This window comes from Dermochelys coriacea, chromosome 1 (genome assembly GCF_009764565.3).
Source record: "Dermochelys coriacea isolate rDerCor1 chromosome 1, rDerCor1.pri.v4, whole genome shotgun sequence".
NCBI classification, from domain to species: Eukaryota; Metazoa; Chordata; order Testudines; family Dermochelyidae; genus Dermochelys; species Dermochelys coriacea.
The window spans coordinates 287,520,900-287,539,780 of NC_050068.2; the positions used below are offsets into that span (position 1 = coordinate 287,520,900).

At 41.0% G+C, this 18,881-nt stretch overlaps 1 protein-coding gene across 1 annotated transcript in view; it reads right to left on the reverse strand.

Annotated features, from left to right (window-relative positions):
• Nucleotides 1-18,881, reverse strand: part of MYRFL (myelin regulatory factor like) — a 73,643-nt gene that overhangs the window by 24,113 nt on the left and 30,649 nt on the right. The window contains exons 10-13 of the mRNA XM_038372943.2: nucleotides 18,432-18,522; nucleotides 13,968-14,168; nucleotides 13,475-13,583; nucleotides 10,026-10,135 (exon numbers count right to left, since the gene is read on the reverse strand). Of these exons, the coding sequence (XP_038228871.1) occupies nucleotides 10,026-10,135; nucleotides 13,475-13,583; nucleotides 13,968-14,168; nucleotides 18,432-18,522 (511 nt within the window). The remainder of the gene's footprint in view (nucleotides 1-10,025; nucleotides 10,136-13,474; nucleotides 13,584-13,967; nucleotides 14,169-18,431; nucleotides 18,523-18,881) is intronic.

Here is an 18,881-nt window from a genome sequence, read left to right on the forward strand (position 1 = left end):
ACACTAAATTCTTAGGACCCCCCCCATATCCTATTGAAGTCACTGAAAGCTGTACAAATACATTTTCACATACGTTCCTATTAACGTTTGCAGAAAGAGAATAAAAGGAGTCATGGATACCATTGGAGTAAAAGTTATTTTTATTTGAACGGATGTTGCAACCACTTCTGAAGCATTCTGTCAGCTCCAGTCTTGACCTAGGCAGAAGGGGAGACAGAAAAGGAGACAGCAGAAAGTTTGCTGGGCTGGAAATACAGGAGGGGGAAATCCTATGAGTAGGGAGCAGAGAACAGACTGGGGGTTGTGGAGTATTAGAAAGGGGACCTGGTAAGGAGATGATTTGGAATGGAAGAGAATAGTGAACATGGAACTGAGGGTCTGGAAGAGGGCAGTATAGAAACATAAGAATGGCCATTCCGGGTAAGACCAAAGGCCCATCTAGCCCAGTATCCTGTTTTCCAACAGTGGCCAATGCCGGGTGCCCCAGAGGGAAGGAACAGAACAGGTAATCAAGTGATCCATCCCATCGCCCATTTCCAGCTTCCGGCAAACAGAGGCTAGGGACACCATCCCTGTCCATCCTGGCTAATAGCCATTGATGGACCTATCCTCCATGAACTTATCTAGTTCTATAGGAAGAGAATCCCTGAGAAAAAGAGGGGAAAGGAAGAGTTTTAGGGGTGCCCCTCAGATAGAAGACGAACTCAAGGGGAGACTCAAGGGAGGTTAAGTGTGTGTAGTGAGGGACATAAGTAGGATGGTGGAAAGGATGAAGGCCAGAGAGGAAATATTAGGGAGAGGAAAAACCTAGAGAGAAAAATGGAGCAGAAGGAAAACAGTTTGGAGCTCAAGAGATTTGCAGAGAGGCCAGAACAATGGGGAAGACACAGGGTAAGGACAGTGATAGTGCAGGAACCAGAGGGAAAGAGAGAGAGCTAGAGACAGAGAGATGGAAAGAACTAGACATGGGAAGACTGCAGAGATTCAGGCAGGGTCAAGGGATTTCTGCATGTTAACTGCTTCACATATACTTCACATCTCCAAAGGAGGTTAAACTGTAAACCAGAAGCTTCACACCCCTGGTATGGATATTTGGAGAGGGTGTCTTTAAGGGCTGGTGAATCTAAAGGGTTGGCCCTGCACCCAGAAGGGCTAGGCAGCTTGCCAGAGCATTCCAGCTCTTAGGAAGGAGCATTAGACTATAGGTTTGTACCTGGAGATGTGCCTAGGGACCCAAAGATTAGGGCAGCAGCTGGACTCTGTTCAGGTCAGACTTAGACCACCTGGGGATTCAGGGACAAGGAGGCATCTATTACCCTAAAAGAAGTCCTGCTGGTGACTGGAAAGGAGCATCCACCCAGGTCTGTGACACAGCTGTAAAGCAGATGTTTAAGAATCCACGAAGTTAGAAAATCCAGATGAAGATGCAGCCGCCTTGCCATGAACATTGCTAAAATAGGAACATTTGGTATAGGGCAGTAGTTACGTTGGTGTTGTCACTAACATTAAACAATGGCTTTTGATGAAGAGCCAACCAATCACTCACAAGTCTTTGGCATCTTGAACTAATAGAGTAAATGCATTAACAATTCTTTTCAATAGTAAACCTAGAACTTCCCATCCTGTTTTCATCATGTATGAGGTCATAGCCCACAGCTTCACCTGAACACCAAACTAGTTGAAACTCCACCAGTGAAGATGGTATGTTCATCTTCTCCTTGTTGCTTCCACAGAAGCAGGCAAACTAGTTCAGATCCAATCTTATTCTGCAAAATAAATTGAATACTCTTCAAGTAGCAAATGGAATGGAACAGTGGAACATGTCCTAGGCTGTTACAAAGGGGAGAGTATTGAGTGGTCTGAATTTGCCAGCCTGCCCTTCACACAGGACAGCTGCCCTAGCCTGAACTTCACAAACACAGTGAAGGACAGGAATGAAACTTCTTACAGCTTCCATCACCACTGTGAGGAAGGAGCATAAAAACTCTAAGCCACAATTGATAGGAATCAGAGAGAGTTTTCTGCCTCGTCTCCTCTTTCCATAGTTCTTTTGAAAACTGAAGTGGCTCATGAAAAGATACAAAGAATTTTGTAAAACTGACACAAATTTGCTAAATGTTTCAGTGCCACTGAATCCACATTTTTCACGAAAATCTGTTTCGGACAAACAATTTTGCCCAGCACTATTCATGAATTTAGGTAAAGAGCATACAGGGACCACTATCACAAAACTTTTATTCTACTAGTTTGACACATGGTTCATTTATATGGACTACAGCATAGGCAAGAAAGAGCTTGTTTTCAAGTTTGTCTTTGTAAACTTATTTTTTAATATGATACATATAGGCGAAGTGTAATACTGAATATTTCATACTCCTGATGGATCTTTCATAGGAGCTGGGTGGGTTTGATTAATAGTAGGTAGGATTCCATACACATAATCTGAGGTTTTTGTGGTGTTTAGATGTTGCTTGTAATTATTAGAATTGCGAGCACTGGCTGTTGGGAGTCTGAAAGGACAGGAAACAGGAAGGAGGGGGGAGGAGTTGAGAGGCTGGGAGAGAGTTACAGAGGGTGTGGCAGCAGCTTGGTAAAGAGGTTTCCATTTTGAAAATAAAGTCCTGTTGAAGCTTGTTAGTACCTTGCCTGGTTGATACAACATTTTGGCAATGAGGATGGATCTTCTGCCTCGGAACCTACCTGCACCCTTTCTGCAAAGCCCAGGTGAGCCTCCAATTGCTTTTACTACCTGGATCCATATGTTTGAGACTTATCTGCTTGCAATCAGTGCTACAGAGATTTCTGAAGAAAGAAAGAGTGCTCTGCTAATCCACTGCCTTGGAGCAGAAGGGCAGAGTATATTTTACACTTTCCCCCTTGCAGATGATAAATATGAGACTGCACTCACTGCATTAAAGAATTTTTTTGTGCCAGAAGTGAATGTAGTAGCTAATCGCTACAGATTTTGCCAGCGTGAGCAGAAACCAGGGGAAACTATAATGCAATATATTGCTTCCCTGAGGAGTCGGATTGTAATTTGTGACTTTGGGAATATGGCAGATGAGATGATTAGAGACCAGCTCATTGAGAAAAACAAACATGCTTCATGTAAGAGAACACTTATTTCTAGAACCACAACTTACACTAGGAAAAGCAATAACCATTGCTACTCAGATTGAGTCAGCTATAGCTGAAGCCAAAATAATGGATACAGGAGGCACAGTCCAGGCTGTGACTGCTTTGCAGAAAAGTTCACTACCACTGCAGACACACAACTGCAAGAGGAAAACTAATGAATCAGCAAATTCAAAATACAGTAAAAGCATGCTTTCGCTATGGATCCCCACAACACCTTGCAAGCTACACAGGATGTCCGGCAAAAGTAGATCAGTGCAATCATTGCAAAAAGATTGGACATTTTACTAAAGTATGTGGCAGTAGCCAGTTCAATCAACGGGTACATGCAGTTACAATACCAGATGTTACTGTGCTAAGTGTGGACAGAATCACTACTGCACCTATTCCAGAACAGATAAAGTGCACTGTAAACCCTTCCGTCATACCCTTAGGTAAACCACACTCTATTCAGCTAATGTTGGACACTGGCTCAGCGGTATCTATACTACCTCATTCCATCTATCTGCATTACTTTAAAGATGTACCTCTTACTGAACCCAAACTTCACTTGGTGTGCTATTTGAAAAACCATATTCCAGTACATGGCTGACTGCCAGCAATAGTTACTTTTGGTGATTGCTGTGTAACTGCAAAGTTCTACATTGTCCACAAAGACACTCCTATCTTTGGCAGAGATTTATTGGCTGCTTTAAATCTCAGGGTAGTTAATGGACGAATTGATCTTCCTCAGCAAAGCTCTCTTGCGGTACACACACCAGTTTCAGCTGGGACCCAACACCAGGCTGAGGAGAAACCTGGCTGTGCTTATGGGTTTCTGCATAAAGTTAAAATGCGGAAAAATGTAATGCCTGTACGACAGAAGTTACGGCGCTTACCATTTTCAGTCAGGGAAGCTGTTTCAGAGGAACTTAGAAAACTTGTTGAAAAGGACATTATTGAAGAGATCGACTCCTCGGAATGGGTTTCACCTATAGTAGTGACGCAGAAGAAGGGTGGAGGGATTCGCCTTTGTGTGGACTTAAGGGAGCCAAATAAAGCTATTGTGACTGACAGCCATTCTCTTCCTCACATAGAAGTATTTGCAGAACTCCGTGGAGCAAAGATGTTTTCTACTCTTGATTTGCAGAGCACATACCACCAGGTTATGTTGCATGAAGATAGCAGAGACCTCACAGCATTTATTACATGAGGGACTATTTCATTTTAAACGTGTTCCATACGGTCTCGCATTTGCCCCAAGTGCCTTTCAAAAAAATGATGTAATTGATTCTGAAGAATCAACATGGAGTTCAGAGCTATCTGGATATTATCATCGTGTTTGGAAATACTTCTGAGGAGCATGACAATATCCTGCAGTCTGTACTAAACTGCATCAGCACAGCAGGCCTCCAGCTCAATAGGTCCAAATGCAAATTTAGACAAACTGAGCTCTCCTTTCTGGGGCATACAATTTCACAGGCTGGACTAAAACCTGATCCGGCTCATATTCTGGCAATTTCAAATGCTCCTCCCCCAACAGATTTGCAAACCTTATGTTCCTTCTTGGGTCTTACCTCCTGGTATGCAAAATTCATTCCCAGTTATGCTTCTGTCATTGAACCATTATGGGAATTACTATGGAGAAGTTCAACCTGAGCGTGGACAACGGATGCACAAGATAGTTTCGAAACGGTGAAAGACTTGATTGTACATAGTCCAGTACTGGCACTATTCAGTCCTGCATTGCCCACATTTGTAACTACTGATGCTTCCGATTACGGACTTGAGGCTGTTCTTACACAACTGCATGTGGACAACACAGAGAGGACTGTTGCATTTGCTTCAAGGACACTAAGTAATGCTGAGAGAAAATATTCTACAGTAGAAAAAGAAGCATTTGCTTGTGTCTGGGGTACTGAAAAATGGAGAACTCTACCTGTGGGGCCCCACATTCAAGTTACGCACAGACCACAGCCCTTTAACGACGCTGCTCACCACGAAAGGACTGGGAAGAGAGCATACCTTATTGCTCGATGGTCTGCAAGACTACTCTCTTTCAATTATGAACTGGAATATAAGCCTGGAAACCAAAATGTGGTCGCTGATTGCCTTTCTCACCTGCCTTTGCCTTCACCAGATGGTCCACCGGAGGATGAGGATGTAGTGGTTGCGCTTATTACAGGCACTCTTACTGCAGTTACAAGAGAACAATTTAAGCTGCTTGTTCAGCATGTCCAATTCAACAAAAACTATGGGAATTTCTGACAAAAAGATGGCCCAGTCATCCTAAAAATCTTGACCCAGTTTTGCTGCCTTATTTTAGAGTTCAGGATGAACTTTCTTTGTTTGATGGCTGTGTGCTACGAGGTACACACCGGCTCCTTGTGCCAGAAGAATTACAGTCAAAACTCATACACCTGGCACACAATACTCATCAAGGAATTGTCCGAACCAAACAACGACTATGGGATCTGTATTGGTGGCCAGGGATGGACTCTCAAACTGAAGCACTCATAAAATCCCGTGTCACTTGCCAAATGCATGATAAGAGAGCAGTGACATGTACCCCTCCATTACAGCCTGTTCCTCTTCCTGAATCTGCATGGGAAAAAGTGGCGATTGACATTGTAGGACCCTTTGATACTGCTCCGATTGACTGCCATTATGCCATCACTTTAATAGACTATTTCAGTAAACGGCCTGAGGTAGCGTTTACATCACAAATCTCTTCTGCTACAGTAATTAAGTTCCTCTCTTCAGGTTTTAGCAGTGAAGGTAACCCAAAGAACTGGTTTCAGATAATGGTAGTCAATTTCCTTCCCTGGAGTTTGAAACTTTTCTAGCACAGAGCAACATTTTACACAGAAGGTCATCCCTATCCTACCCTCAAGCCAATGGGGAAATCGAATGGTTTAACAGAAGTTTGAAAGAGAATTTACAAACGGCTAAACTGGAAGGGCGATTGTGGATACCCTTCACTACTGATTTCTTGCAAGCATACCAGGCTACACAACATGCCACAACGCAAAGATCACCCGCAGAGTTACTGCATGGGAAACAGATGAATACTAAACTGAACATTGCTGGATTGTTAAAGGCACGACCTGAGGCCCCAAACGAGGATGATGTGAGAAAAAACAGTTGAACAGAACCAAGCAAAGTCTAAGGATTTCACAGACAAGCAGCGGGGTGCTAAGGAACCAAAGTTTGAGAGTGGTTCCTTCGTTAGAATATGAAAACCTGTAATTTTATGCAAAGGGGACCATAAATTCACAGCTCCTCTTAAAATCATAGAGAAGAAGGGACCTTACACCTATCGACTTTCTGATGGACGGGTATGGAATGCTTCTTATCTTGCACCTGCCTATGCACCAAGAGGCGATTATGCCAACACCCAGTCTACACTGGATAACTTCACCGTAGTATCAACACAACAAGACATTGAACTGGAACCGGGACTTCAGAGATGGCCTGTCAGACCCAGACAACCACCTGTCTGGACTAGAGACTATGTTATGTAGTATCTACAGTGTTTTCAGTGTAATATTTCTGCCAACAGTATAGTGTTCATATTTCATATTCGTTTCATATTTGTTCCTGTGGTAAGAACAATAATGTTTATTTTAATTGGGAGAGGAGGGAATGTGGTGTTTAGATGTTGCTTGTAATTATTAGAATTGGGAGCACTGGCTGTTGGGAGTCTGAAAGGACAGGAAACGGGAAAGAGGGGGGAGGAGTTGAGAGAGTGGGAGAGAGTTACAGAGGGTGCGGCAGCAGCTTGGTAAAGAGGTTTCCACTTTGAAAATAAAGTCCTGTTGAAGCTTGTTAGTACCTTGCCTGGTTGATACAACAGTTTCAATAAAATGCAGAACAAAAAAATCAATTGAAATGACATAGTTAACAATGAATATGGGATAATAGCATGCTGTCGTTCAGACCAAATGTAACTACCTCCAATATGTGTAAATGTTCTCTTCTCCCTACTAATGTTCATTTCACTTTGGCAGAATTTTTCCTGTTAAATCAAGGGGGGAGGGATAGCTCAGTGGTTTGAGCAATGGCTTGCTAAACCCAGGGTTGCCTTCCAACCCTGATATTCTATGATTCTATGATTCTAAGTTTTGCTCAAATCCCAGGTTTATGCAAACAAATCTATAATCTCTATCTATGACAACTTAAGCACCCTTCCACAGTAAGATCTGCGTTTTGATATTGTCACTCTAGAGGCTAGAAGAGATGACACTTTGATTTCTAAGGTTGACTGTTCTGACTATTCAACATTCAGCTTATGACCAATGATGAGCTTGCAGCCGGTTCGCACCGGTTTGTTAGAACCGATTGTTAAATTTAGAAGCCCTTTTAGAACCGGTTGTTCTGGGAGGGACAACCAGTTCTAAAAGGGCTTCTAAATTTAACCGTCCAAAAGTGGTGCGCCGACTCCATGGGTGCTCCAGCCCTGGAGCACCCAAGGGGAAAATTTGGTGGGTGCAGAGCATCTACCGGCAGCTCCCCGCCCCACCCCAGCTCACCTCTGCCTCCTCCCCTGAACGCGCCACCCCGATCTGCTTCTCCGCCCCCCCCAGGCTTCCCGCAAATCAGCTGTTCACGCGGGAAGCCGGGGCAGGCTGGGAAGCAAGTGGCAGCTTCCCGCTCAGGCCCAGGGAGGCAAAGCAGAGGTGAGCTTGGGTGCGGGGGGCTCGAGGAGGGCCGCCCACGCCGCAGCAGGTAACCCGGGGGGCAAGCAGGGGAACCGTTCCCCGTCCCAGCTCACCTCCGCCTCCCTCGGCCTGAGCAGGAAGCCGCAGCCCTGCTTCTCAGCCCTCCCTGGCTTCCCGCTGAACAGCTGATTTACCGGAAGCCGAGGGAGGGGGGCGCGGAGAAACAGAGTGGGGCGGTGGGTTCAGGGGAGGAGGTGGAGCGGAGGTGAGCTGGGGCTGGGCGCGGGGAGCTGCCTGTGGGTGCTTTGCACCCACCAAATTTTCCCCGTGGGTGCTCGAGCCCCGGAGCACCCAGGGAGTCAGCGCCTAAGGCGCCACCTTTGATGTGATCAGTGGGGGAGCGGCTGCTCCCCCTGATCCCCCCCAGTTATGCTCCCCCACCCCTAGGAGCCAGAGGGACCTGCCGGATGCTTCCTGGGAGCTGCCGCAGGTAAGCACTGCCGGGACTCCCCACCTCGCCCCCAGCAGGTGCCTTTGGCTCTTAGGGGTGGGATTGGGCACCCACTACGGTGGCCCACGAGACCCTCCTGCAGGTTCTGGGGGCACTCAGGGGACAGGGGAGGGGGGTGGATGAGGCAGGGGTCCTGGAGAGGTTGGATGGGGCAGGAGTCCCAGGGGGGCAGGGTTGGGCAAGGACCCCCTCGTGGGGTGAGGAGGGAACCCCTTGTTAAGATTTTGGCAGCTTATCACTGCTTATGACTACACATTTATGAAACAACAAATCAGAATATAGCAGGACACTGCATTATCTTCATCATTAAAGCATGTTAATTTCTCTGTGTACCATACACATTTGATACTGTAGGATTTTGAAGTTATGATAATGGTCTAAGATAGAGAAACTTCACAAACCCACACAGAATTAGTTTTTACGTTTTGTGTAAAGCAATAGGATTAGAATAAGAAAGTTACCACAAGTGCTTAATTCTTCTTAGGAACCATTACATTAATTCAAACTTTCCGACGCAAAAGTTTTTTGTTGTAATAATGGCAGAGCTAGAGCAGCCAATCTTAAGACATCTCTATCCAAATTTTGTGTGACCACACTTAATTTTAAAAAAAGAAAAGGAGGACTTGTGGCACCTTAGAGACTAACAAATTTATTTGAGCATAAGCTTTCGTGAGCTACAGCTCACTTCATCGGATGCATTCAGTTTTTCCACTGAAGTGAGCTGTAGCTCACGAAAGCATATGCTCAAATAAATTTGTTAGTCTCTAAGGTGCCACAAGTCCTCCTTTTCTTTTTGTGAATACAGACTAACATGGCTGCTACTCTGAAACTTCATTTTAAGTATCTCTCAATTAAAATACTACTATATTGAGAGTTCAAATAATTAAAAAAAAAACCTCTTAGTCAAATACCTACGGGGGGAGATCAATTCAAATTTGAAAGACTGACATTTGCATCTTGACAAACACAAAATATGTGGTCCAGCAGAAGTTTCTTACCTATTTGTGAGCCTTAATAATTAGTGATCAAGTTAGTGTGATGAAATTTCACTCTTGGCTGATTAAGATACCCCTGACTGGCAGAAGCATATTAAGCTCTGGCCTGAATATTAGCTCCATGTGGGCAGATTCCTGTGCAAGACTTCAATGGGGCTCCACATGGGGGCAGGGGTCCACAAACACGCAACATCATGCAGCATCAGGATCAGGCCCTTACTGTCCACATAGACCTTTTCACATGACTCCTTAATGAGAACTGAAGGCAGCAATTCTGAATCAGACACTGGAGACCAAAAGTGACTAACAGAGACAGGTATTTAAAGAATCCAGAAGAACTATTTACTTGCAACTCTCTAACTGTAATTTCCGTTTTAATGCATTTTGCCTCAAGACCATTAAAAATGTTTCTGCAGCACATGACCAAATTATTAAGAAAAAGGAAATTAATTGTTGTTGGTCAGCAAAAAATTAAACTGAAATTGATTTACTGGACAGCCAGGATCTTCACCAAGTCCTACAACCGGACTAATAAAAAATATGGTTCAAGAGCAGAGCTTCCTTTCCCCAAAGGAAAAAAAAGCAAATTAGTTCTGAATGCCAAAACCTGTGTGGCTGATTCTGGGCAAAAAAGCACTTGCATTTGCTACTGAATTTTTTTTAAAATGCATTGTCTTAAAGTCTTTGTTTCATGTCCAGTACCATAGCACTGTATAAATGAATGGCAGTAAACCAATAATATACCTTATCAACCATGAGGAAGTTCTCTACTTTTTCTCCATTTTCACAGGTAATATCTCCAACTTCTTTTACAGCTGTCGGTAAAAGCTCTTTCACCTCCTGGGCTATTATTCCTGTTTGCAAAATAATGAAAAACTAGTGTAAAAAAAAAATTTACTCTCAGATTGTAATTTGTATTCTCCCTAATGTGGCCATCCTAAAAGTTAAAAGTCGAGCTCAGCAGAAACCAGATTTTCCTTTTTGTAGGAAATTCTGCAATTTTTATTTTTTTCCATTCCAAAATGGAACAAAACAAATTTTCTGAGAACCAAAATTCAAAAAATATTAATTATTATTATTATTGCAGGTAAATCAAAACATTTATTTGATAATATCTAAATGTTCCATTCCAGTTTTGACTTTGTATTTTATATTACCTAAATATAAAATTAAAAAATTGAAAGAAAAATAATCTTTATTAGAATGCTTCATTCTGGTTTGCTTGTTTTTCCCATATCCAGGCATGTTTCTACGAAATGTTTCAATTTTGACAAAAAAGCATTTTCTGGTGGAGAAACATTCCCTCAGAAAATTTTCAAGCAGCTCTAGTTACAGGTTTTTATCATTTTAGTTTTCACCATTCTAAACCACACCACTCCCTTATCTAGAACTACTATCTGCTTATGCCTATATATATTATTTACTGGATGGTTCAATTAGAAATATGGAATTTGCTCTATAGGGACAGACCAGGTGGGTCCCTAGCCCAATTTCCTGTATTTCTGATATTGGCCATACTCAGATGCTTAAGGGGAAGTACAAAAAACTCCAGAACTGACAATTTTGGAATAACCTCCTCTTAAGAGAAGTTTCTTCCTAACTTCACCTTCAGTTAGAAGCTGGCTTATTCTCTGAAACAAGAGGGCTTTTATCCTTAATTTTTAATCTCATCTAATATAATGTTCTAGTTGTCTAATCCTTTGTAAAATTTCCAAACTCTTGGCCTCTACAATAGCCTATGGAACTCATCACCACCGATGATCATGCAGATTTGCTGCCCTTCCAATTCATTGACGTGTTTTTGTATTATGAGGAGGAATAATAATTAACATCCTACTGCCTATGAGGAAGCTCCTTCTCCTTCAACTTGTTTCTTTCTTGTAAATAGATTTGCAAGCAATTTGGAGCAGGGGCTGTAATTTACTATATGTTTTGGACAGTCCCTAGCACAATGGGTCCTGATTCTGTTTGAGGTCTGAATGTGCTCCTGCAATACAAATAATAATTAGAAGTTTTCTGCTCTTTGCAATTTGTTATTTGCTACACCTAAGTTGAAGAGCATGTAAAGGGCAGGGAGGAGACAGTGACGTGAAACATTTCTCTTCCCATTTGGTTCCATATAGCGTGGGAAGTGGAGAGATGCAGATGGACGGAGTGGATGGGAAGGAAGGAACAACAAACACAAAGGTTACCGGGGTAAAAATATAACCTCTGATTCAAAGTGAACATTGAGGAAGAAGGGAGAAAACAACATGGAAAGGAAGAGGAAGGGAAAAGAAAAAACAATTACAAATACTAAATCAAAAATAACCAAGTAGAAGTCAGATCATAGAATCATAGGACTGGAAGGGACATCGAGAGCTCACCTAGTCCAGGCCCCTGCACTCATGGCAGGACTGAGTATTATCTAGACCATCCCTGACAGGCATTTGTCTAACCTTTTCTTAAAAATCTCCAATGATGGAGATTCCACATTCTCCCTAGGCAATTTATTCCAACGTTTAACCACCTTGACAGGAAGTTTTTCCTAATGTCCAACCTTAACCGCCATTGCTGCAATTTAAGCCCATTGCTTCTTGTCCTATCCTCAGAGGTTAAGGAGAAAATTTTTTCTCCCTCCTCCTTCTAACAACCTTTTATGTACTTGAAAACTGTTATGTCCCCCTCCCCTTAGTCTTCTCTTCTCCAGACTAAATAAACCCAATTTTTTCAATCTTCCCTCATAGGTCATGTTTTCTAGACCTTTAATCATTTTTGTCGCTCTTCTCTGGACACTCTCCAATTTGTCCACATCTTTCCTGAGATGTGGTGCTCAGAACTAGACAAAATACTCCAGTTGAGGCCTAATCAGTGCAGAGTAGAGCGGAAGAATTACTTCTCATGTCTTCCTTCCAACACTCCTGCTGATACATCCCAGAATGATGGATGTATGTTTGTTTTGTTTTGTTTTTTGTTTTTTTGCAACAGTGTTACACCATTGATTCATATGTAAGCTTGTGATCCACTATGACCCCCAGATTCCTTTCTGCAGTACTTCTTCCTAGGCAGTCATTTTCCATTTTGTATGTGTGCAACTGATTGCTCCTCCTAAGTGGAGTACTTTGCATTTGTCTTTATTGAATTTCACCCTATTTACTACAGACCACTTCTCTGGTTTGTCCAGATCATTTTGAATTTAATCATATCCTCCAAACCACTTGCAACCCCTCCCAACTTGGTATCATCTGCAAACTTTGCCAGAAGCTGGGAATGGGAAACGGGATGGATCACTTGCTGATTTCCTCTTCTTTTCATTCCCTCTAGGGCACCTGGCATTGGCCACTATAGGAAGACAGGATACTGGACTAGATGGATCTTTGATCTGACCCAGTATGGCCATTCTTATGTTCTTATGTAATGGTTTTCCAACCAGTTATGCACCTACCTTATAATAGCTCTATCTAGGTTGTATTCCGCTAGTTTGTTTATAAGAAGGTCATGCAAGTCAATATCAAAAGCCTTACTAAAGTCAAGATATGTCACATCTACCACTTCCCCCTGCCCCTGCCCCCGTCCCCCACCCCACCCCATAAGACTCGTTACCCTGCCAAAGAAAGCTATTAGATTGCTTTGACATGATTTGTTCTCGACACATCCATGCTGACCATTACTTATCACTTATAGACAAAGGAAAAGAGACATGACAGTATTCATCCTGTCTTGGACCTTAGATCTCCACAAGATTTACAAAAGAAACCAAGTCTCAATAGACATTTTTGTTTTGTTTTAAGCACAAGTTTTCAGCCCATATATGTAAGGCAGTATGTAGCACAATGAGATCCTGGTCCATGATGAGGGCTCCTTGGTACCATGGTAATACAGGTAAATAATAATATGGATTTATGTTTTAAATGCTCAAATACACAAAAAAATGGTTGAAGCAATTTGGCTAAAGCCTTAAGAAAGGTGCATCACCTCTGGGCCGAGACCAAGCATGGAAAACGTCAGCTGATTGCACCTACTAAAATGGAGACACATACACACACAATCAGATACCCACATATTCTCATACGCATCAGTTTTAAAAGAAAAACACTGCAAAAGGCCTTAGGATCCTAAAAATGAGATTAGAATGCCAGGGAATTAATCATTATGATACAACCTACAAATATAAAATGACAGACACTAGAACAGAAGAAGAGTTGATTGAATACCTGTTTCATGGGTACTGTTTATTCCCATTACAGATGCAAATTCAGGCTTGTAGTCATACTCAACGAGCCTCATTTGCGCTATTCTTCTCAGCTGCTCAGTTAGGTCAACCTAATTGCACAAAGACAAGGTTTCACAGGTTCCAATATTAAGAATCAGAGTCATATCAAGGGTTTCACAAGCATATTGAGAAGTATGACATAGCTGCCATCAAACATCTCCCTATTCATCATTAACCAATTATTTTTACTTGTATTCCCAGTTACATTTCAGTCAAACCACTTCATTTACAGACACAGCCTCATTCAAGTTCAAAGTCCCCCCCACCCAATTCAAACAAGATGGCTCCACAACGCAAGCAGTGCATTCACTTTCCTAAGGCCAACATTCTGACGTGTCTAGGATAACAGAATCTACTTCATGTGTGTCAGAAACATAATTCATACATGCACTGTGGTGTAAATGTAAATGCCCTAAAAGCTCCACATTACTCACCTCCTGGATATTCTGTTTTGCTCGACTGTCAGATGGATGCATGACTGTTCCCATCACTTTCACATTTCCACAGACAACCAGCGCTTCATCTGGTGCATCTGTGTTAATTCCTACTCGACCATGACAGACTATGGTCTCTGGAACATGTCCTCGCTGCCACAACACATCATTGTCATTCTCAAACTGCCCAGGGTTAGATGCCTGAAAACATTTGTTACAGTCAAAGACACAGAAGCACGGATTTACTATTGCTTTATCCAATTTACCAAAGTAATATGAAATGCCATACAAATATTTCACATTTAAACTACATTTTTGAACTTTGACACATCAAAATGGATAACCTCTAAAGAAATGTTTCCCATCTAGAACATTTTCAGTACCCGCAAAGCTTTTTCTTGTATTATATTTTACTATAATGTTAAAGAAGATGGTCAACTTCAAAGCTTTTCGAGTAACTAGGTTTGCGATCAGACCTCAGAATCATTTCTGATTTTCCAACAAACTGTCTTCTGGCCTACTAGCTCACTAAGGACTGGACACTGGACAAGAGAAAGAAAGGCAGATTTTAACACATCTGACTTGAAAGATTCCCCATTCCCTAAAGAAACCCATTGAACATACAGATCTCTCTTTCTCTCTCTTTTTTTTTTTTAAACCCGTTTTCAGACACTCCTTGTATTTCATCCGAGGTCCATTCTGAACAGATAAGAGATGGGATTGGGATTGGGCTTGAATTCATGCATATTGCATTCCCAACATGCACACACTCTGGACTGTAAATCAGACTGAAGGTACACTGTTGTCCACATTGTGGGTATCTAGGAATAACTTGTTTACGAAACTATCCCACAACTATATTACTTGAAGTAGCTGATTACCACTTCTTTATTGTAAACTGTTTGGAGCAAGGACTATCTTTTTGTTCTGTATTTGTCCAGCATCCAGCACAATGGGGTCCAGGTCCAGGACTAGGGCTCCAAAGTGCTACTTTAACAACAACATTGTACCAATTTCCTCTTCTCTTTGCCTGTTTGTGTCTTTTAGAATCTAAGCTCTTTGTGACCGAGACTCAGCCTTCTTTTATATCTGAAAAGCACTTAGCATCTCGTGGATGTTTCCAGAAACAAAAAAACAACAATTAAGCAACATATTGAACCCATGACCCCTAAGTGCTTTGAACAACCTAAACCTTATTAAGATGCCTCAGGAAAAGAATAGAACAATGAGATTTTCTAGCGGCTTAACTTTTTTTTTTTGCATGGATAATAACATTGCTGATTAAAGTGGACATAGATAAATTGACTTTGGAATGGCAGTTGCAACAAATCAAAGCTAGCAGATGAATTCCACTTATCAACTGAGACATGGAAATTTCCATCATATTCAAACATATTTGCATAGGTCTGGATACATGCAAGGTTTAAAAACAGCAGTTCCTGGAGAAGTCAACATCTGTAATATATACAACTTTTGCACTCATACGTTAAGTCAGCTGTCATTTTCAATGAGGGACCCCTAAATAAGCATGTCAACACATTCTACAAAATACTACCCCTTGTCCGAACTCTATTACTTTACATTGGACACATCAAATAAAATTAATCTTGCTCTCAGAGAAAAAAACTCAATGAACAAAAATCCTAATGCTTTTTGTTTATTTTCTTATTAAACATAAAAAATTAACATTGAATTCAGGCATTAAAATGTGGATCTAAACAAAATACCTATGTGCCAAAAACTCAGCACTCATTTATAAGGCCTTGTGTTTTCGCAAGGCTACACCATCTGTGATACAGAGAATTGTGCACTTCTAACTGTCATAATTAGAGTATGATCTGATGTGCTTGTTAACCACTACTCAGTTTGTAGTTCTTTAATCTTTAACTCTGCAGTATGGCGGACTAGAGTGTATGCTTTTCCCATCGCAATGCATTCAGTAAGTTTTGACACACTGCAGTAAGTGATGTCTTTATATACATGACCCTGCCTTCCATTCTAAACGTATCAGACCAGAACACCGCTATAGTCCCTTTTACTGATATTGCCATTGCTTACATTCTCAGTCCTCTATTTTGGTCCATTCAATCATTTATTTATTTGACTGGCACCATAGGCACAAGTGATAAAAAAAAAATCTACTTTCATTTACTAGTGCCATCTGATATGCTTCCCCCGGTGGGTGTGGGAGCTTAAACCATGAACTTCTGCAGAACATAAGCTTTCATTTAAAGCAAAAATTAAGATACTAGCCCTTATGGCTCATAAGATAATGATCCAAATGTGAATTGGATGCAAAAATGCAGTTGTCTTCCTGAATCTGCAAACAGACAGCTCCAACAGCTCTGCTTTACCAAGCAGCAGCAAAGCAAAATTATAGTACTTGGGTCAGTTTTACTGCTGCTATTCAAAATAATCTGAGCAACAGAAAACCTGCCAAGACTCAGATCAGTTTCATGCTGCTACTGCTTGGAAAAACTATGAGCAGCAGAGGCAGACACTGGAGTTATTCATGGGAGCAGAGCACTGAAAACAGAGGCTACAGGAGAGATAAAGTAGCACAGACCTCATTAGTTGATTTATAGAAATGTATACTACATCCATCCACAAAAGAACACCTAGCCCAAGCTCTCAGCACCTGGGCAATTTAAAAAAAATGTTTATAACAAAAATGAACAGACTCCAGCAATTACTGCCCTGCCCCATGCGCACCCCCCAACTAAACTAAAAGGGGAAGGGGAGGACCTAGGCCTCGTTATTACAAATTATTAAAATTGTTATGAAGTACATGTATCACACACAAAAATACTACATGACTATAGTAGCTGTGTATATGATCTCATTTCTACAGCTCTTTGAAATCTACAGATGAAAAGTACTATATAAGAAGTAGGTATGTTATTAAAAAGAAAAACATTAAATGTTTCTGATAATAGGTCAGTGGCACATGTAATTAGAGCTGGGTGAAATTTTTCAATAAAAACTTTTTTCAGTGAAAAACATTTCGCAAATTCACATTGGTTTTGCTAAGTTGTCCATTTTGAAAAAAAATTGAGGAAAAAAATCAACTGGTTTCACTTTGACATTTTTTTAAACTAAATTATTCAGTTTTTCTGTCTGAAATCACTTTGGTTTGAAATTACCTTTAATTTTATTTTAAAATTTGTAAAAAAAAAAACAAAACTGTTTACAAATGCTCAAAATTAAAACAAAATGTTTCGTTCACCCAGAATTTTTTATAATTCACCAAAAACTTAAAAAAATAAATCATTTCCGGTTCAATAGAAAACAATTTGTGGCATTTTTGTTTTGTTGGCATTGACAGTGAACTGCAAAATCTATTATTTTTTCAGCTCTACATGTTAGTTCTCTTTCATCTTATTTAATTCTCAATATTTCTACAAAAAAGAACATGAACTTTTCTTTTAAAGTGCAGTCCAATGGCGATTATAAAAAATAGCTTCTTTTTATTTAGCTTATCTATTCCTTGTGTGTAGTCAGAGTCAAACGTATTTTACTACAATGAGAAAAATAAAAGTTCACTGTTTTCAGCTCCTTTTAACCCTGCAGTGTCAACACAATTACAACAACACGAGCTGTGGGTTCTGTCCTACCTTGTACCTCATCAACACAGTTGTTTACTAAGTTCCAGTACTAAGCCCGTTGAACGCAATGGGACTGCACAGGTGTCATGAAGGGCATAAATTAGCCTGCAGAATATTTGACATGGGTGATGAGGCATGGACGGGGAAGTTTTTGACTCCCAACCTCAGACAGATTGCAGGCCCAGAAGTTAGAAATTATTATTTGCAAACTGAGCATAATTGATACAAAAATAATCAAGAGAGTGTAAATATGGAACTTCAGGATGCTGTTTTGAGTTACTCTTCAGAAAATAGAACTGCAGTCTAAAAATCATGGGAAGACTACCCCTCATGGGTCCAATCCTGTAGACATTTCTTGCATGGGGAGTCCTATTTAGAAGGATTCCTTGCATATGTAAAAATGAGCAGAATTGGGTCCAATTGGATCTACCCTAAATGTTATATTCAAAGGACAGAGCAAAAGATGTCCCTTACTCTAAATTCCTTTTCCTAAATATGATAGAAACACATACGCTTTTTCAAAAATTAATTGTTCAAAAGTATCAGGTGCCTATTGTAAATTACAAGCGGTGCATAATTTAAAAACAATCCAAGAGCTTTCTAAAATTCCCCATATTTTTGAATGTCTTCTCACTCCCTTCTCAATATGTACTCCTCTTAAAACGTGTCCATCTTTCACACATGCACACACACAGATATACAGAACTATTTATAGCCTCAAAATAAGCCCTCAAAAATATGAAGATCCCTAAATCACCATGTGTACTACAAAACAATTATAAAATGCACACTGCCCCAACAATAACCAAAAAATTCTCCCTTGTGAAAAGAAAATAAGAACGTGTAAACTTGTACCTACCCTCACAATGATCCTTTCAGAGACATGTGCAGACAATAAATAGGACTGGTCCTGAGTGACAGCATATAGTCCAACCACCAGCATGAAGTATCTAATATGAAATTAATTTCAATGATTTCACAAGAAAGTTGAAATAATCTCACAGGCATAATGTATCTGTGACTGTAGGGACCAGTAAGGTCCCTGACCAGTACCCTGACCAGTAAGGGCTTCTGTCACTGCCTGCCTTATAATTTTGAATGTCTTAATACTATGCTGCCATACCTCAGAGCCCTGATAACAGTAGCCAGTCTACCAACATAAAGGTCTCACCCTGGCTTCTATCAGCCTGGTTACTCCTACAACCCTGCCAGTCCCCATTTCCCCTCCTCTTGGGGTCCAGACTCGGACTGTCTCACTATTTTTCTGGCCAAATTATTCCTACCAACAACAGTAGTATGTTTAAAATAC